The sequence below is a fragment of the Poecile atricapillus genome, chromosome 2, assembly GCF_030490865.1.
Source record: "Poecile atricapillus isolate bPoeAtr1 chromosome 2, bPoeAtr1.hap1, whole genome shotgun sequence".
NCBI lineage: Eukaryota > Metazoa > Chordata > Aves > Passeriformes > Paridae > Poecile > Poecile atricapillus.
Window position 1 is genome coordinate 39239785 of NC_081250.1, and position 21025 is coordinate 39260809.

The 21025-nt window shown below is 42.6% G+C and overlaps 1 protein-coding gene across 1 annotated transcript in view; it reads left to right on the top strand.

Annotated features, from left to right (window-relative positions):
* Nucleotides 1–21025, top strand: part of RARB (retinoic acid receptor beta) — a 92395-nt gene that overhangs the window by 68914 nt on the left and 2456 nt on the right. Inside the window, exons 4-7 of the mRNA XM_058832580.1 lie at nt 2705–2865; nt 9769–9945; nt 17280–17484; nt 18802–18960. Of these exons, the coding sequence (XP_058688563.1) occupies nt 2705–2865; nt 9769–9945; nt 17280–17484; nt 18802–18960 (702 nt within the window). The remainder of the gene's footprint in view (nt 1–2704; nt 2866–9768; nt 9946–17279; nt 17485–18801; nt 18961–21025) is intronic.

Consider the following 21025-nt stretch of genomic DNA (forward strand, 5'->3'; position numbering starts at 1 on the left):
AGTGTTGTCTTAAGGTCCTTTTTTTGTTTGTTTTTATTTTGTGTGTTGAATTATAGCTGTAGTTAAATCTGCCCAGTAGTTCAGTGTTATTGAAATGCTTTATATTTTTGGAGCTTGGGTGTTATATGTCAGCACTTTAATCCATTATCTTACAGGGAATATAGAAACGCTGACATGTCTAATGCAGACGTAATGAATAAAGCAAGAAGATATATATTATTCTGGTTTTATCATTATTACAAAAGAAAGTTAATGAGGAACAAAAAGCGTTCTTAGTTTTCAGCTGTGTTACTTCTTCCCTTTCTACCCTCTGATTTGCACCAAAAAAGAAAGAGATCAGAGCTGGGCCAATTTGGTGATGTGAACTGATCAGCAGCTGTCCCGCTTGTGGCCTTTGGAGGGAAAGGGACATCAGGTACATACAGCTGAGGGAGAAGTGCTGGGGTAGCAAAGGAGCACGGCAGGGTTCCTGCCACAGTTACCTCCTGGTCTTTGGGAGCCCTTGGTACCTGCTTCAAAGCCTGGCCTGAAAAATGTGTTCATCTTCCACAAGGAGTTCAAAGCTGTTGAGGGAAGTAGTTGTTGAGGCCGCCTGCTTGGCAAATTTGTCAATAGGCTTGTAGAGCTATAAGTAAGTGGGGCTTTGCAACAAAGGTGTGTTGCTCTTTGCGCTTGTGTAGGAGATTACACAATTATCTGAGGAACTCTTTTATCTCCCAAGTACAGGAGTGATTAGGATTTGTTTCTGAAGTGCAGGGGCAGTTAGCAGCACTGGAGACTTACCTCTGGGTCCTGGATGTTTTGTCAGGTCAAAACATGGTGCTTGTGCTCTGCCCTGGGGTCCAGCAAACAAATCAGAGCATTTGCTTGAAGGAAAAACTTGTAAAAGGAAGTGGGAAGGAGCCAGTCCATCTCCCTAAACCTGACTACACTGCTGCATTGTACCTTTGCAAGGAATATCCTTTTTGGTCCACTCTTACTGGTCTCCTTTGGGTCTGTGTTCTTCAAACACCAAAATTGATGGTGTCCAAGGTTAGGCATTAATCCAGTGGGGTGCTCAGCATCCCAGCCCTGATCCAGCCAAGCAGATGACTGACTTCAGTGTGGGTCTGTCACACAGTTAAGTCAAGTTTATGCTTAAAATGTGAATTATTTGTGTCAGAATTCTCTCAGTTGGAAAGTCAGACCTTCAGTGAAAAAAACAGAGCCATACATTGCATGGACTATGTGCCTAATGGCCTTGTGAAGGAGAAACAATGTTCCCCACATCTCTACTCCTTGTTTTCTATTACACACAATATGTTATTTCTGTAGATGCCTCTGACTGATGCTTTCCCAGCCCACTATTTCTTCTGCTCATTATGACTATTTGTGGTTCACTGGCATGTAGGAAGCGACCATAGAAGATGTGGAGATGAGCCTGGGGAACCCACAGGGAAAAAGAGCTGGCATGGAGGTGGCTTTGTGCTTCCCTCCCTATGGCACAGATAGATGCACTTTCTGGGGCAGTACAAATAAGAATCAGCAGATCTTTGGCCATCCAAAATCCCTGGCCATGCTCACGTGTGCCAAACCCACCAGCTGCACCCTCTGAGTTTAGGGCCTTGTTTTAAATATCGTGAGGTTTTGAATACTAACAATGTTAAGATTGGTTTTATTTATCCAGCAAGATTTAGTCTTCAGGGTGTTTAATATTGACATGGAGTCTTTGGGGAGAGGGATTGATTTTGCTTGGCTTTGTTGTAAAACCTTATGCATCTGGTTACACTTAAGACGTTAGCTTTAGCTAACAGCAAGACTCTTGATAAAATTCACAATTACTGGCAGTACTGTGGACATGGACTTATCTCCTGGGCACGTTTTGTAAAATTAAGCTATTTTCATTAAAAGAACAAAGAGCAGCATGGTGATGGAGCAGCTGTCATATTTTATTACAAAACACAAATATGTGGGAAATCAATTACAGCACGAGTGCGCGCAATGCATATTTCCAGTAATCCCCCACGGCCGGGGGAAGGTAGAAGGCTGATCTGAGTGCAGAAGCAGATGGCAAGCAACTTTAGATAGCTTCACTGCCATTTTTTCTCTTTCAAGTGTTAGTGCTTCTCCTTTGATCTTCAGAGCTTGAGTTTAACGTGTTTCATCTTCTTTTGTTTACTGTTTTCACATTTAACTTTCCTTTTAAATAACTTCTGTTTGGTGGAGTTTGTATTAGTATGGGGCTTTGTTATCTTCCATGCTGAGGTACTTACTTAAGAAGAAAGACTGTTGCTGTCTTTTTTTAGTGTTGTTCACATCCAATAAAATAGTGACTGCGTCACTGCAGAGGACTTCACCATCCGCCCTGCACAACTGTAGTTCTACAATGAAAAAATCCCACTTCACAAAGTTACTAAGACACTGTGCATATGAAGTTGCAGTGGATTTTCCTGGAAGACAGATACTATGGGATTGAGATGGCACACCCACAACAAACCCCTATGGAAGTTTGGTTTCATCACTGCTCACTACATTTAGTTCTTAAATTATTTTTAAATGAGTAAGCTGGAATTAGTGTTCTCTGTGCATGTAACATTTTTACATTCACTTAAAATAATGTGTGTTTAAAATAACAGCATTTTACAGTGATTTGAAATAGAGCAGTAAAGGCAACATAGGTTGATCGAATAAGCCCATGTGATCTGTATCTCTGCTTTTGTTACAGCTGTCAGAAATGATAGGAACAAAAAGAAGAAGGAACCTTCAAAGCAGGAGTCCACAGAAAACTATGAAATGACAGCAGAGTTAGATGATCTCACTGAGAAAATTCGAAAAGCTCACCAGGAAACCTTCCCCTCACTCTGCCAGCTGGGAAAATACACTACGGTGAGTATGGTTTGAGGCACAGAGCGTTCTGGATATGCCTGGATGGATGTGAATTTTGGAGGCTCTGGACATTTTAAATAGATGGAGCAGTAGATTCAGTCTTTGCACCTCCTTAGCCAGGAAAAAGCAGAGGTGTGTGTGCAAATGCTGCCTGCTGGGGAGAGAAATTGCACTTAGATGTGAGCGCTACTTAGTGGTATCACAGGAGACTCCTGGAGGATTAATGCAGCCAAACGACCAGTTCAGAGACCATGAGTCAGTTACATTCCATTGCTCATTAGAAATTTGTTGGCTTCCAAAGACGTGATCTCTGCTCGTGCATCAGCGGATTACAACTTTGCAGGTGTAGGGAGTTCTTAAATGCTGCTGGATTACTGGTGATAGTCCCAAAGCTACCAAGGTCAAGGAAAATATGAAATGTTTAAGTAAAACAGTTTCCAAAATGCTCATTTTCAGTTTATTCCTAGAATCATAGAATATCCTGAGTTGGAAGGGACCCACAAGGATCATTGAGTTCAACTCCTGGCTCTGCACATGACAACCCCAAAAATTACACATCCTTTCCCAGTCTACCAAAATATCCCATAACAGCAGAAACTTCTTCTGCTTTTAGAAATGAAAAATCAGCCCCCCCATCAAGAAGCTCAGTACTATGGGCATTTCTCCAGAGATGAGTCAGGGAAATAATTTTTCTCCTATGCATATAAATGTTGCTAAATACAGGGAAAGTCAGTGATATTAGTTGATTAAAGAAAATTCAATGTCAGGTTTGCAAATCCAGTAATAAGAGAGATGATAAAAAATAACTATTAGATAATGTTTAGAGCCTTGTCAGTAGAGAAATGACTGCTGGGTCTGGGCTTGCTGTTGGTTGCAGCAGCACTGGCTGTTTCAGAGGGATGCGCAAAACAGCCTGAGGTATAGTCAAGCATGTGCTCTCATGGCTGAGAGTAGGAGTTCAGGAGTAACATGGCTGGGGCAAGGAGACAGCTGCCTCCGTGGTTCTTGCCCTCCAGCCCCATCTGAAGCTCTGGGACCAATCCCCAGGAGCCAGGTGAAATACTTCTATCACTGGGTTGCTCTCTGTCTTGAGTAAATTTTCTGCTGTTGAAACAAACATAAAATTTCTCAGAGTGATGTAGGCAAATCCCTGTGTGCCATCAATATTTACTGTTTTAGTGATCAGGGTGCTCTTTTGTGGCATATTAATCTATTTACAAAACAAAGTGCTCAAAACTGAGGTCTGAGTGTAAAACTTGGTATTTAAGTGCAAGAAAAGCACGCACATATAGTGTGTTTTTAGAAAAAGTCACGTTTTTCAGGTTGCTGAAAGTATTTTCAGAAACACTTTTCACCTTTAATTCTGAGCCCCATGTAAGCTGGTTAATACTGGGGAAGGAGCCTGCCCTCCCCATGCTCCTCTGGATGTTCCCAGCAGGGGCACTTCAGTACCTATTTCCACATTACCTCGGAGTTAGCAGAGTGCACTGCAGCTGGTGGGATGGTACTGCACTGCATCCTGGTAATTGCCAAAGATCCTCGAGGGCTGAAAGATAAACCTTGGCACCTCTGCACTTGCATTAGGTATTGGATGCTGAAGTATCATTAATCTTTTAGCTCTTGAAATGATACAAGTGGATGAAATTGGAGAGGGTCTTGTTGCATAGCACACTCACTGCTGATGCCTTCGTCCTTAGGTTCCGTCTGAACCCCATGGCGAGTTTATGTCCCTGTTGGAATTTCAGAGCCCTTATTGAGAACACCTGGATCTCAGTAATGAGCAGATGAATCTGGTCTGTCTATGGAACATGAGTAGCCATGATTTGACCACACTCTTTTTGAGGCTGGATATTGGTTGTTCATATCTCAAGCCTGATGGGATGGCCCGGGGCAGGAGATTTCTTGTTTTTAACATTGTTCTGTTGGACATCTAAAGCAGTGCGCTGCTGCACAGGGCTCAGCTCCCTCCTGCTTTGTCATGGTACCAGTTGCAATAACAAAAGTGTACTGAAAGAGCTCCTTTTGGCTTACCTTGAACCTTTGAGAGCAATGCAGCTTCCTTCAAACGCTGCATCAGAACTAATAGCAGCAATGCTAAATACTGTCTTCTTACTGCATTCTCATAGTCTGTGTGTCAAATGCAGAGTGTTTAAATCTCTCTTAGGTAAGGTCTGGCAGCCACTCCAGCATTTTATGTAGGACTTTAGTGTTAAGAGCTCATGTGCTCTGGGGCTGGAGTAAGGGTCATCTAACCCTCAAGATGCCTGTCAGCCCAGGGGCAGGAGAGAATCCTTTCTGCAGCACTGAAGATACAGGAGAATTTGGGATATGGAAGCTGTGTGTGCTGGTCACAGGAGCGCAGCTCTGGTGCCTGGACACTGTCACCAGCTGCTGATCAAATGGCAGGGCTCCAACAACAATCTGAGACACTTGAAGTAGAAACCAGAAATCAAAAAAACAAAGGAGCACACAGCCCTTTTTCTAAGTGCTGTGTCCAAGAGGAGCTAGAAGCCTATGCCACTCTGCTTTTCTTGATACTAACAATCTGGTACAGGTAGAAGATTGCCCCCAGTCCTGCTTTTATGCCTGGTTCTGCATGCTGTCAGTCATGAAACATGGCGTGCTCACACTGCAGAGCACACAGATTGCTTTTATAACCTTAGAGTTTTTTATTTCATTCTCTAAATGAGAGGTGAGAAGTGAGTGGTTTTAACCAATGTGGACTCCCTTGAATTTTGTGAGCCTTGCACTTGTGTATTGACTAGGGTGGTGGAGGGAAGAAACTGTTCTGCAAGAGCAGCCCCTGAGTGCCTTCAGTTACAGACTGTTTTAAAAGAAGATTTAATTTGTTGCTAAAAAGAGCAAAGAATTTTAAGGGTGTAATGTAAAAAAGACCTTACAGAGATATCGTAAAAAAAAATTAATTGGTTTAGGCATTTGACTTGTGTATCTGGCTCCTCTCATTCTTGAGCACTGCAGCCTGCATTTCCCAGAGGGAAAGGTTACATGGTGATTCCCCCCCACCACTGTGTATTTTCACCTGTTAAAAACTGGTTTGGAGAAGCATTTTCAATTACCTTTTTTTATATCCATCTGCTCTATAAAAAGTGGCCCCATACTTTGCATAGTTAATAGAAGTCTGCTTAAAATAATGGGAGAATAGCACTTGTATTAAATTCCCTGGGTCATTTCACTTAACAGTTGCATTTGGTGGGCAGTGACAAGTACAGTTCTCTCAATGATGAGAATCAGCAAGCTGTTTAAATGTAATGGATTCCAAAAGTCCATCATAAACAAATCTGTTTTATTACTGTCATCCAGGTAAGAGAGAGTGCCTGAGTAATTTCTCTGGAGATGTCATACTTTATAGTATAATTGAGTGTAACTATACTGCTTGTCCCTTGAGAGTGGTATTATTTGTAAGTCTACAGCTGTGTTACATCCAGCCTCGTGATAAAGGGAGGATAAAACAGAAAACAATTTGGCTTTGCAGACCCTTGCTTCAGATTCTCCTGGGTTGCTTTTGGCTAGATGGAAGTGAAAAGGTTCCATATCTTGGTGGCATTTTGTTCTTTGTATGTGCTGGGCTTAGAAGTTACACAGCTACTGCTCTGTGCCATTGCAGAGGAATATATATGTATGTGTGTGTGTGTGTGTGTGTGTGTGTGTGTGTTTATCTATCTATATATATATATATAGATATACATATATAAGAAGTGTGTATCTCCTGATATTGGGACTGAGCAGGGACATATGCCATGGTCCTCACTGACCTCACCAAAGCTGGAGTGTGTTGCTGCTTTTACTAAGGAGGCATCACGAGTGTTCCTGATTAGGGCAGAGTGCCCCTGTGAGCCTTGTTTCCTTTGTAAAGTGGATTTTAAAGACAGTAGGGATTCTGCTGCTGTGTATGTTTCTACCAGTACCTCATCCCGTATTGTTAATGTGGAGACAGAGCAGCCTGCAATGAAAAAACAAAAATGATGGAAAAAATGGGATCAATTTATGTGGCAAAAATGGCTATTTAATTGGATTTCATAGCAAGGTTGGGCTTTTCCACTGATAAAGATGCCACTAGGGTGTATTACAGTATTGTTCCACCATATGTGCACTGGTGCATAGGCCTGAAAAGCATGTGAGACTGCTCCTGGAAAAGACACCCAAAAACCCACTTCATTAAAATATTGAGGAAAAGTCAGAGCGTCTGCATCTTTTTCACAGCATGGATAGAGGAGATCTGCAGGCAAATTTAATCAGATTTTTTGCTTCTATTGTGCATTGTTTTAACCCTATGTTTTATTGTTCAACCTATACGTTGATATTGAGTCAGTTTTGGTTTTTAAATAGTGAGATATACTGCTAAAAATCCAGCTCTTTTTCCTGGGACACTTGTGTTGACATTCATTAACAGATAGAATGTTAAAATTCTTTCCATTTGTAGCATCTCAAAGATAATGTGTAAAACCACATTAGCTCCAATGCTGAGGGATCTGGCACCTGGCATAATGAAACACCTGGTTATTTTGTATTTTATTAACTGCCCCTTCTCTTCAGTTTGCATAATAGAGAGTTAGATTTACATTTGTTACGACAGCCGTGCATTACTCCTAATAGAAGACACGTCAAACTTCCCGTTGCTGGCACTGCAGCATGATAAAGTAACCTCATATGATACTGATGAAGATTTCGTTCACACTTGCTGGTTTCACGCAACGTCTTTTTTTCCAGATGGATACCCTATTGTAAAATGATTTCCTGCTTTAGGCTCTGCTTTTTGTAGCTCTCTGCTATGCCATCTTTCTATGAACTGGATAAACTGCCTATTAAATTTAATTACAGCCTGAATGACTGCACATCTTGATCTTATTTTTCCTCCAATGTACTGTATTTCACCAAGGTCCTTGAGGATGAAATAAAATAAATCTGAAGGATGCATACTCCAGTAGCCGAAAGAAATGTTTCAAAGGGCATTACAATGACTGTTAACTCATTAGTTTTGGACCATTTTGAAAGCAATTCTTTAGGTCTAGCATTATAAAGCCATTTTCTTCTATCTTTCTTCTGTCATTTAAAAAAAAATCCCAAAACAAAATAGAGGAAGTTCCCAGAATAAAAATTCAAATAGAATAATAAAATTAATTAATTATCCCCTGAAGAGAGGGGTAGCAGGAAAGAGCACGCATGCTCCTTCAGACTGCTCAGCACAGTTAGTGTTTATTTTTTGCAGTTAGGGCTAATGTAAATATTTCTGGCTCAAATCTCCACGCTGTTCCAAGTGAGGGTGAATGTCAGGCTGATGGCACCCTGGGGACCCATCAGGACTTTCCCCTTTGTGACGGACGGTGGTGGTGGTGGTGTCTTGTGAAGGCAGCACCGGGATGGGCTCCAGAGCATCCCAGCCAAGCTGAGCTCATTCCACGTTCCCTCACCAAGCTCTTCCAGCCCCGTGTCCTTCCTGTGAACCAAAGAAAGCTGACAAGATAATGGCTTCACTGGTTTTCTAGAGGTGGACGTCCTCACCACTAGCAGTGGTGGTGACAGGCTCACTGGAAATGTTTCCTCCAAGGAAGTGTGATCTGTATAATTCAAATGCTTTTTGATGGCTATTTAATCTGCCATGTCTGTTAGACTTTTAGGTTGAGACTGTTCATTTAACTTTAATTTTAAAGTTAATTTAACATTTTAACTTCAACCAGCTGAGACTGAGGCAGCTGATCACAGGGGCTTCCTCCACAGCTGGGGAGAAAGCCACTGCCTGAGCATATTTTTATAGGTAAAATTCCTGCTGCAGTGAAGAGATCACCCAGATGCTGAAGGCAGCTGAAATTCACACTAAACTTGGTGGCTTATGAAATAGGGGATTGGGGGACACCATCACACTGGCTGCATCCTAAATAGCATTGGATCAAATGCTGGCAATGCACTGCATGTGAGGGCAGAAGGAGAGATTATTTGGGTATTTCAGAGCTCTGTCATTACCTGTTTCTTGTCACTATGTGAATCCTGGGTGGACTGGAGTGGACTCACCAGGTCTTCTCATGACACCCAGTGTTGGTGGGCTGGCATCAAATGGGTGACAGCAGATTTTGAATCAGATGGTTCTTGGCTGACATGTTCAGCTTTTTCAAGGGTTAAGTGATTTAATTTGTTCCAAATATATGAAAATGTGAGCTTGATCACAAACTTCATGCAAATTTTCTATGCACTCTAGCAAATGATGGACACTTTTTTTGAGATAGGTGAATGTACTGAAAACAGTCCCTGAAAGACGCCACTGAAATGTCCTTGTTACACTTCCAACAGTGGGGGTGAATGTTGGATGCACCATCAAATGAGCAGGTAGCATTCATCAAGACACATGGGATTTTCCTTAACATCATGTAAATAAATGCTCTGTAAGTCATGGGAGACTGTAGCTTCAGAAGGCTGTGGCAGAGCCGCAGAGCAGAGAAATTAAGCAGAACTAATTTTCTAAGACCTTAAGTATGTGCAACTATGTTCCAAATATTGTGCTGCTTTTTCCAGAGGAGGACCCAATATTCTTGTTCCACTGTTCATTTATATTTTCTGGGGTACAACTGTAAATTGTCTTTCTCAATGCACTTATTATATGATGGCAAGGAAGAATAATGAGGGTAGCATTTGGAAATGTTTAAGTTCATTTGTATTCCTTGTACAGATGGCCTCTGCAATCATAAGTAACAGAGAAGTATCCAAGGAATTTTCAGGCGATTAATCCAAGTTTAAAACCAGCATCATCCCAACAGCAAGCTGCAGAAAATGCCTGGAATGTTAATAGCAAGTACTTCTGGAAGGAAAACGTGGTTGTTGTTTCCTTCCCTTGAAAACCATTTACTGAAAGGGGCGTTGTTGATTTATGGTGCCTTCTGTCTGTCTTTTCAGAACTCCAGCGCAGATCATCGGGTTCGACTGGACCTTGGGCTTTGGGACAAATTCAGTGAACTTGCAACGAAGTGCATTATTAAAATAGTGGAATTTGCAAAGCGATTGCCAGGCTTTACAAGTTTGACCATTGCAGACCAAATAACTCTACTCAAAGCAGCCTGCCTGGATATACTGGTATGTATTTTTAACATCATTGTTCTCCTACTAATGCATTTTCTATTCTTCTTATTATTGTAATTGACAGGAAGAGGGGGGTGAAACATGGCCCTGACCTTATTGTTGTAAAATTGAACTTACTGGGTAGTCTGGTGCGGTAGAAGATGACTCCAGCACACCTATGGAGGTGTGATTTGGGGGATGAGCATACTTCACAAAATAAGTCCTTGCACTTTGTGGGTCTCAGTAGAAAGGGCACATTTTGGTATTATGGCATGTACAACTTTGAAAAATTTTCTTTACTGTGACTACTGAAGAGAGACCTGTTTCTCCTTCCTTCTTCCTTCATCCTTCCTCCTCCTTCTGGATAATCTTATGCATAAAGGATACCTAGAAAGACAGTCCACTGTATAATGGTTTAGGAAAGTGCTGTACCTGTGGTCATGAGGGAATTTAAGGAACAAGACACAAGTCTTCAGAATTAGTGTTTTTCAGGTTTTAGAGGGGAAGCTGGAGTGCCTGGAGCATGTCAGGTGCAAGCCTCTGGCACTCATATCCCCCAGCTTTCTCCAGTGCTGCAGGTATCTGTGGAAGTGGCCGATGTAATGGACTCAGTACAGATTTTAGCTAAATGTAATTTAATTTTAAATAGGCAAACATACAACCTGCAGGAGGGAACTGTGCAGGTGGGCTGGGAGTTTTTCTCCAGACCTTGCCTTGCCACTATGTCAAGGCAAGCTGTCTTCCCTCCCTTTGTCTCCGGTTGTTTCTGTCATGCTGACCTTCAGAGGAGCCCTCTGGGATCTCAGCATTTCTTTATCGAGCCCTTAGAGGTCTTCAGGCTTTTTGTGGCAAATGTGCTTTGTATTACTGGTTGTAGCAATAACTTGCAGTAAAACAGTATGTTCAATGTAAACATGCTTTAAATGTTACATTCTGAGCACAAACCTTCAGGTCCTCATTGAGCCAAGCATGGCCAGTCTAGAAGCACATTGTAGGATGGCTACTGTAGATATATTTTTTGTCATGACACAGGAGTTTAAGCTAGGGAAGCTGAAGTTGAAGTAATTAATCTTGGAATTTCTAAAAGTGCATTGCTTCAAACAGGATCATGTTGAGGAGGACGTTAACTGCTGTGACCTTTTCCTCTTGTTTTGTCAAAAGCTGTTTGGAAGAATCGCATCAAGAGGACATTGATGAAGGAGGAAGAGGGGTAGGAGTGGGGAAGGGGTGTCATTCTTTGGCCTATAGAAAAAGGGAAGGTTGAGGTTGCCCTGCCATGCTTGAGAGTCACCTCTTGTTGTTCCCTCAATCCAGGCACTCATTCAGACTCGGCCATCTCATTGTTACTGAGAGTGTCCCTCCGTGGGGCAGGGCCATTCGTTACCGATTGCACGCCTGTCATCACCAGCTCTGTCCTGATCGGATTCTGTTTCGTTTCCCTCACACGAGAGGCAGATGGTGATCAAAAAACTGCAGCGCTGCCTTGAGTGTGTTCTGCCAGCAGTAGGGGATGGGAACTGCTTTGTGCTGTGCTGCTGTAACCCGTAACAAATAGTTAATACAGAAACTACACAAAAAAGGTGGGGAGGAGCCAGGATATGGCAAGAATCTGCACATCCAAACTTTTTACTCCTAAAACTTCAGCCCTTAAGCTGCCACCCTATTTGTGCCATACCCTGGCTCCAAAGCTGCTGGATAACAAATACCCTAATTTGGTAATCCTGTGAGCTCCTGGTGGTCTTTGTTGGGGTAGACAGTGGGAGCTTACCCTGGGAACATGCACAGGGTCCCTATAGCAGCTCCACTCAGTGCTGCCATTGCCACCACTGGCTCAAAAGTAAGGGGACCCTTTTTGGTTGGGGTTTTATCTGAAGTGCCTCCACAAAGGCACTTTGATCAAAGTGATTAAATAAAAGCCTAGTTGCCAGATTAGAAAAAGGGCATGAAGCAGGTGGTAAATGGTGACTTTATTTCAACTAATTAATGGATAGAAAATTAATTCTCTAATATGATTCACCACTTTCACTTTGTGGCTATTGGCAACCTTTAAGCTCTAGTTATAAACTTTATTGAGTCCCGTCATTCTAGATCACCTGCTCACTCTGTTTTTAATTTTTCACAAAGCCAGAGAAGGTGACACATCCGAGCAAGCAGGGCATAGCAAGCACCATAGGAGCCTGCAACTGGGAGGAGCTGAGGCTTTTTTTTCTAAACCCAGGAACAGATATGGCATGGCAAATAGTCCTAACTTTCCTGTGTGACATTTACACAAACTTTATGTGACTATTTTATGTGCTGCTTAAAAAGAAAATGGGATAATTACCATGACACAGTAATGTGTAGTGTACGTGCCGCCTGTGAAATGCTGTTATCCATTAAACCCACATCACCTGCACGTAATTGGAATTGCAGTGCCACTCTCTATCTTTATTTAAGCTGAACATCAGTACTGGAGCAGTTTTAATCGTACATATTTCCCCTCCCCTCAACAATCCAGTTGTCCTAGTTATGAGTGTTTCAAACGCCTCATTTTGTTGTGCCTTGAGATGCAGAGCGAGCGCTGTTGCCCCTCCTGCTGCACCAAGCGCCCAGTGGCGGCGGTGTGAGCTCTGCTGAGCAGGACCATGAGCCTCAGCAGCATTCCCTCACAATCCCACTGCTCTGCCATGCCCTGGACTTGTTCCCAGAGCCCCAGCATGCTGGAGGAGCAGCATGGGGCTCCCAGGTAGGGTGGCCAGGTTTCCCTGCCAGCAGGACTCTGGCTTCACTGCCTGCCTGTCCTTCAGCAGCAGCTGTGGAGAGTCTTAAGCATTTATAAACCCTGCCAAAGTCTCTGCTCAATTGGTTCCTGTGGCTGTGGATGCTCAAGCCCCTCTTAAAAGGCTGACAAAGGAAATGGTGCCAGGAGCTCAGTAAACTCTGATGGGTATGGGCCAAAGAATTGTTTTATGTGCAAACAAACACTAACTGTGGAAGGGAAAAAACATCAAGCTTCCTGAGGCAGCTCAAGGTGCCAACTGAGGATCGTTGAATTTGTATCTTGCCTGGTGCCAAAAGTTTTAGGGATAAATATTACTAAAATTCAGTTAATAACCCTTGTAAAAGTGAGTGCTTCTGTCTGCTGGTACATTGGCCCAGCAGCGGCTGAGCATCCCCAGCCTCGCTGAGCTCAGGCAAGACAAATGTGGAAAGAATCCAGAGTCCAGTCTGTCTTAAATCCAGTGAATAAAAACCTGAGAAGTCCTTGAATGCTAATTCTTAATGATGTAATTTTTGCTTTCTGTTGTAAGCCCCTGTGCGTTAATGCCAGGCAGGAATTTCAGTGTGCAGAACAACCTGTGCCGACAGGGTTTGGCAGCACCATGGGGCTTCAGAGTCACCTGCCTGGGCTTCTCCTGTCAAGGAACTGTCCCAGCCAGCTAAGGCAGCTAGTGTCTAACAACAGGATTTCTTAAAAAATAGGCCCAACTTGACCTACCTAATCTGTTTAAAATGAGTAACAATTCTGTGGTAACGACAATGTCATAAATGCAACTTTCTGGCTGACTTTGTGCCTCTGGTAGGGTTTTTGCTTTGCACTTCATGACAGGGTCATAGGAATCCCTAATGCTTTCATATATAAATATTCCTTAAAACAAAGAGCCCTTTAATAATGAGGAAAAACCGTATTTATGGCTGCAAGTGGCATTTAAGAGCAGAGTGACAACTAAAATACTTGGCTTGGTTGCAAAATCTAAACAACATTGAGGACATTAGGAGTTCAGTTTAAAATGAAGAAAGATACCATGATTTCTTATTTTGAAGTGCTGATGTTTCCCATATGTTCTTTAGTGAACATGAGCTTGAAATCAACTTTACTTTGACACTGGAAATTTGCCCAAGAACAGTTTAGCAACAATCAGCGATATCCATGGCGTTTCACAGATCTTGATGAAGGACAGAAATTTAAAAAAAAAAAAAAAAAAAAAGAAAAGAAAAGAAAAACACTATTTCAAATGATCTGTCTTGGAGTTTAATAACAGTGTGTTGTGGGATAATGTCAAAGGAATGCAGAGGAAACCTGAGACCTGATTGCTGCAGTCAAGTTAAGTGCATTGCTGAAAACACATAGTTGATCTTCAGCTGTGCCAGTGCCCAGTGGAGCTGCTGGAGGCTCCTCCAGTTGATGGCTGGTGCAGCACTTGGGGTACAAAGGCCTGAAGGCTGCCTTTAACAAAAACCTGTCCTACTTGCTGCTTAAGCCTGGAAGTAGCTAAATCCCACACAACTTTATGTTTTAATTATAAATTTTGCAGGGCCCCTGCAGGTCCTTTTCTGTGCATGCACACAGGGGCTGGCTTGAGGCTGAGTAACCTCACCCCAAATTTGTTCTCAATGAGGATCCAGCCTGGAAATTCTTCCTCTGAGTTAGCCCTGGGGGTCCCTTTGCTGAGCACTCCTAGCATGCATCCTCAAACACAGAGGGGCTTGTGGCACCGGGGAATGAGCACAGGGAGCTTTGCTGCGAGGCAGCCAGCAGCCTGGTGTATGGTGGCAGGTGTCTGTTCAGCCTCTGGGCTCTTGGGGAAGATCACTCCAGGGCACCCCAGTCCCACTGGGCAGGGATCTCTGTGGCAGTCAGTGTCCAGACCTACCCTCTGAGGGAGGATCTGGGGGATCCATATCTGCCAGCCCTGTTTGGGCGGCTGCCGGGGAAGCTGCAGGCAGCCTGGGGAAAACACCACAGCACTGCCCAATTAAGCTCCCAATCCTGCTTTGCTCATTTGTTGGGAAGGGAGTCCTGAGGCAGTGGAGGGAGGAGTTCTCCTTGCTAAGGCTTTCCAATTGAAATAGCACTGGAGTCAAAGAGGCTGCCTTCTCCCTGGCTGAGCTGAGGGAAAAGTAGTACCAGGTAAGAGGCACAGAGCCTCATTCCTCCCAGAGTTGGCTACCTGATCTTCTTCAGCCATGCACCCTTACTGGAAAGCAGCTACTGTCTGCAGGCCTCAGGTGGGAAGAGCCCTCCAGTTCCTCTTACATGCCATTAGAGAAGTGAACCAAGCAGCTCTTGGGCTTCACAGTACATATGTAGCTTTCAAACCTTTGTTTTCTTGAACACCAGATATTCTCCATGTTTCTTCTCCTTTCTATACAATCTTTTAATGATTTAAAAGAGCAACCCACTGTGAACTTCAGGGGAGAGCATGGCCAGTGGTTACTGGTGGTTCCAAATGTGCTGTCTCTTACTGACAGGGTGCTGTGCTTTATAATGCTAATTTTTTCTTATGATCCTGAACAATACATTGGCTTCTACATAAAACCTAGTGACCAGCAGCTTTTAAGATGACATATATTATGGGGAATTTGTGGTCACTGAGGAATTAATGTGCTGTGTGTTGGTATTTGTGCCTCTCTTGGTCATTGATTTAAGTAATTTCAAGAACGTACTCTAATTTGGGGGTAAGGCAACAATGTCAAACATGCCTGTGCAACCACACAAAGTTTCAGTGCTTCAATGTATACCCAGAATGTGAGATAAGATTATTGCTGAGGTAGAAAATAGTTGAAGATCCGTCTGCAGAAATACACCCTATTAAGTCTCTTACCAAGGAACTGAAGAAGAGAAATAAAAGCTTCCCTATAGGTGCCTTACAGACCATGTTCTCCTCATTCTCCTCCCTGCTTATTTAGAGCACTTTTTCCAGGCAAAGATGAAAGTGGGAGAACCAAGCCCAGACTGGTCAGCTGCCATGTGCTGGGGCCTCTGACTCAGAGCCTCAGCAGCTAGAGGAGTAATTAAATTCTCCCAGTGCTCTCTTATATTCATGTAAATCTTTTTTGTTGTATCTTTAAAACCAAGTAGGATGGGAAATAAATACAGTGCAGCCCTGAAAAAACACAGCTGTAGTCTTAGCAAATCAGCCTGACTTCGGCAGGGTTTTAGTTCAGTTTAGTTTAGGCATAAGCCCTCTCCCACCTCTGATTATTTTAAACATTAAGCATTGATATATATAACAGAAATATGTCAGCATGATGGACATCTCTTTTATTTGGTCCTTAAGGCCATGTTCATTAACTGCAGCTGTACAAATGGTCCTGTGCCACAGAGTCTATCACGGGACACATCCCGGGTGTGCTCCAAGAGGCGGAAGCGTTCACGCGCACACTCTCTCTCTGGCCGTGCTGCCACCTCCGCTGTGACAGCGCTCTTGACGCTGCCCTTACCCCAGAGGCATTTATTAACAAAATGTAGAGCATCCTCGGTGTTTTATTCATGTGTATTGCATTCCTCCGTGTCCAGTTAGAGGTGTGAATCCCCGTCCTTCCCTCGAAGGCGCTTTCATCTGGGGTCAGCCCTGGGTGGCTGTCGGCATACAAGGGAACTTGCCAAAGCCAGCAGTGCCTGGGCGTGCACAGGAATGAGCAATGCTGTCAGCAGCTCTGCACCAGGCAGGCAGGGTCTGCCACCGCTGCTGGGGCTCCGCAGGGGAAAGCACCAGAGCCTGCAGGAGGGCTGGGAGCCAACAGGCTGGTAAGGAGGTTTGGTGTTACAGCACACAGAAGTAACAACCACTGTAAAAGGTTGAGGCCAGCTCCTCAGACCACTGGCCAGGCTGCCGGTAGTTGCATGTGCTGCAATTGGAGGTGCAAAGTTTGATATTCCACTGGGTGAGAATTCCTGGGCTGACAAGGTGAGCAGTGCTCCAAGGAGACCCTTCCTGCAGCTGCTGGGGAGATGAAGGGCTGTGTCCCCATAGCAGTGTTTGCCTGTCTGCTCTCTCAGAAGAGGGGAAAAACAGCCTAAAATTCTGCCTCTTCAGTGGCTCACAGCTGTCCACACTCACTCCCAGAAGGTTCCACAGACCAATGTTGTCCTTGTCAAAGACACAACCCAGGGAAGTGTTGCTGTGCAAAAGTGATCCCCAAAATCAGTGAGATATGCCTTTGTTTGAAGAGGTGAGATGCTTTCAGGATCTTGTTGAGTCAGATCAGCAGTTCATCAGATCAATTACATTTTATAGTTAGGTGCAGGTGGCAAACTAATGAAAAACCTGGGTTTGTGAATATCACTGTAATGTTGGTGACCTGAATGGTGAGAGTTGCTCCAAAGTTTTGATTATTTCATAACTAGGGGGAAATGTCTGTTCTTAGGTTTGTGTTACAAGGAATACACATAGTCAACAGAGCATAGTTATGTTGTACCTGAGAGTTTTTGTGCTGCTAGAACTGCACAAACTGGAGTTTGTTTCCAGATTGTTCTGACATGGCCAAGTACTGAAGTTCCATGGAGTCATTCACTGCACTGAGAAAATGCAACAAACCTCTCATGGATTAAATTCAAATTCCATTTTTCTTTTTTTTTCCCACAGATCCTTAGAATTTGCACAAGATACACACCAGAACAAGACACCATGACCTTTTCCGATGGCCTTACCCTAAACCGAACTCAGATGCACAACGCCGGATTTGGCCCTCTGACTGATCTCGTGTTCACATTTGCCAACCAGCTCCTGCCTTTGGAAATGGATGATACAGAAACAGGTCTCCTTAGTGCCATCTGCCTAATCTGTGGAGGTATTGTACAGTGTGAACTCTCATGCATTTCAAAAGGACAAACATGATAATGACTTCATTTATGTTCTATTTGGTTTGCTTTCCTTTACTTACATATATTTTATATACATATATATATTTGTAACGTGATTTATATGCATTACATATGCTACTTAATGCTAAAAGTTTGTTTTCCACTGGTGATAGTTACTGGGTTTATTATTGATAATTTGAAAAAAAATTATTGGAATCATTCTGTCAAGCAACCAGTCCTATTCTTTGCCTGACAAAGGGCATTGAGATACCTCACAGAACAGCTGGAGTTGGAAAGGATCTCTGGAGATCAGGTCCTGCTGTGTTTTTGCTAAGCAGTGTATGGGTACCTGCATGAATGAGCTTTCTTACAGCAAGATGCCCAATTACACAGCTTTTACTCATAAATATAATTGTGTGCATCTGCATTGATTTCAGTCAAATGGAAGCCATTGGTGATAACTTTCTTTAGCAAAAATATGTGTTACACTTCCAAACTGGGGCTGAAGAGAACTCAAAAGGTTGGTTGTCAATTCAAATCATAGGCTTAAAATAAGTGAAAAGTCTCAGATAATTTCCAAAATCATCTGTAAATTTCTGTTAGTTTAATCACTTGGTCTCTCTCCTCTTTGGCAAAGTCCAGATTAGCAATAGAAACACACCTTGTTTAGCTGAGCCATTTTGTTGAAACACAGACTGGGTGCTACTAGTGAGTGTTTGAAACACAAGAGTCAATCTTTGTTGGCAGTGGCCCTTTAGTACAAAATCATTCCGATTTTATGTCTCTCTAACCCTAACCCATTAAAAACATTGATGGGCTCCTGGGTGTCATTGATACATGACTGGTGTGTCCTGGTGCAGAGGGGTGGCATTTGTTGTCACTCAAGCCAGCACTGCCATCTGCTGATTCCTGCTGGTAACTCACTTTACTGTAGTTTTAACAAAAAATAGCTGTAACCTCTATGAGTACCTGAGTAGCCAATCAGTGACACATATAAAATTAATTCCAAAATATTGTTTTCAGCAAGGTGTTTCCCCCTTGAAGAGGGAGGTACAAGAGCAAACTGGTAATTCTTGACCACCCACATGACAAACCTTTCCAGTCACCAAGGAAAAAAAAATTAATCCAAGTTTCAGAAAGCTGTGGTTTATCCTCTTCCTATGGAACGTTCACTACAGAGTGTGTGTTTTTAACAGAGAGCAAAATTCATGGAGTTCTATCAAAAACATGGAGGAGATTCTGTGATTTGGAGTTTATTTTAAAAAATAAATATTTAAAATAAGTGCTATGATGCTTTTCTACAGATCGCCAGGACCTTGAAGAACCAATGAAAGTGGATAAGCTTCAGGAACCCTTGCTTGAAGCACTGAAAATCTACATCCGAAAGAGACGACCCAACAAGCCTCATATGTTCCCAAAGATCTTAATGAAAATCACGGATCTTCGTAGCATCAGTGCAAAAGGTACAGGTTCTCTGAATAACAGCAGGAGTGGCAGTGTTGCATTTCAGAGGAACTGGCCTAGACACCTGGGTTGTTATTTTTTTAACACATCTAAGAAAGGTCCTTGTGACCTTATTCTTCCCAGCTTCTTTACATAATTCCTGCCTTGAAATTGGTTATGTTTTAAACATGCATGGTGTTCCATTCTCCATGCAACTGACATTGAAAAAGATGTTGTAGGTGCAAGTGGCTTAGCAAATCATTAGCATGAAGTCCTTCTTAGTAATTTTAGGACAAGATAAAACCTTAGTTAATGTTTACAAGTGGGTTCAGATCAACATGTGCTCTGTATCACCAATGGCTTTTAAGAAACAGTCTGGTTACAGGCTGCAGAAAACACTTTTGCAAAAAAAAAAAAAAAAAATCCCCTAAACTGTGGTTTGAAGTATTGGAGATTTCGAATTGCTCTGATCCAGCATTTTGGAGATTCGGCCCCTCTAATCTAAACTAACCATACCTAAACACAGATCAGTTTTAACATTTTATGCAGTCTTGTATGTGCTGGATTGATCCTGTGCAATTCATAGTCTAAGCATGGTCACACATTCTCTGAGCACAGGTGTAGCTGAATGCTTTCATTTGATCAGAACACGTTCCCTGATGTACCAGTCTGAAAATAGAGAGTCTGAAGTGCAATGGTTCTTATTCTTATGGTGGCTGATGCAGTTTCACCTTCTTACTCTGCTTACACAGCAACAGATTTGCTACTCCTGATAGATAAGCAGGTACACGAGCTTGTATGTACAGGTGCCTGTGTAGGTTGGATCTGTTCTTTTGGGAAGATTACTGATTTCATTTCCCCCATGCTTCGAGGGAAGACTCAGGGAAAAAAAAAACTAAACAGTAGTTAATTCACTCAACTAAATACACTTGTTTTAAATTTAAACCTTAACTGCTCCACTTCAAACAATATAAATCCAGGTTAAAAGATTAAGTTATAGCTATCTTTACCAAAAAAAGTGAGCAATCTAATTGGATTGATTAGAACCAAAAGAAGCAACTTGGAAGGGAACCACCAGAGCTGGAAGCAAAAGTACCCTAAAAAGGAACCACTTACCAGGTTATCTAAAGCTTGCAGTTTACCCTCAAGTGAAACAAGCTCCATCCAACTGAATCTACAAAATAAACTTAGAGCAGTATTGAGCTATAAAAGCATTTAGGGGAGCCCTTTTGTTCCACTGTTTGTACCTCTGGGAAATCCATTTCCACTTCCCTCCTTCTTTACCAGAGCCTTCCCACTCCTCAAGAACTCAACTCCTTATACTCAGTTCACAAGAAAGGCTTCTTTTCATTCTGACATAGGTATTTAATTATATCATTAATATTTCATAGTAGAACTAAATCATACCAAAGGATGGTGATGTCCTGGAGGGGTGGGCATGTCTTGAGTTTCATTTTTAAAGATGTACATTAGACGATAATGACTTTGGATGGTACCTGATCTCTGAAAGCAAACACCAAAGAAAGCACGAATCTGAAACACTGAGAGTGTCTCCTTTGGTGTTAGAGGTATCGTAACTAAAGGGTGAAGTGTTTGTGGGACTGAAGCAAGACAGTTCTGAGTTCTTCTCATCTTCTGAGTTCTCTTATCCCCTGATTAAATTGGAAGTTTGCTCAACCTGAAAAATTTCTCTGGCTCTGCACTGAATGACCACACAAACAGATATAATAGTGGAAAACAGGTGTTTAACATGGCCAAATTGAGTTCATCAGCACAGCTCTGACAATAGTTGGTTTTCAGAGAAGCTCTCAGCATCACTCTGCATTAATATCTTTCCCATTACAGTAATTTAAGAGACTTTTAAATCAGCATTCACTTGGAAAGTCAATCATTGCCTTTGTAGATGAATTTTTTGGTGCTCCTCATGTAAGACATAAACACCTAAATGCTCCCTTCCAGCCTGGAGTGAGTAGTGATCTCTCCAGCATGTCCCCTGCAGCAGCGTGGATAAGCAGTGCATTTCCTATGGATCACTCTTACGGAATGGTTCCTCAATAACCAAACTATTTTCTTTGTAAATTTTTT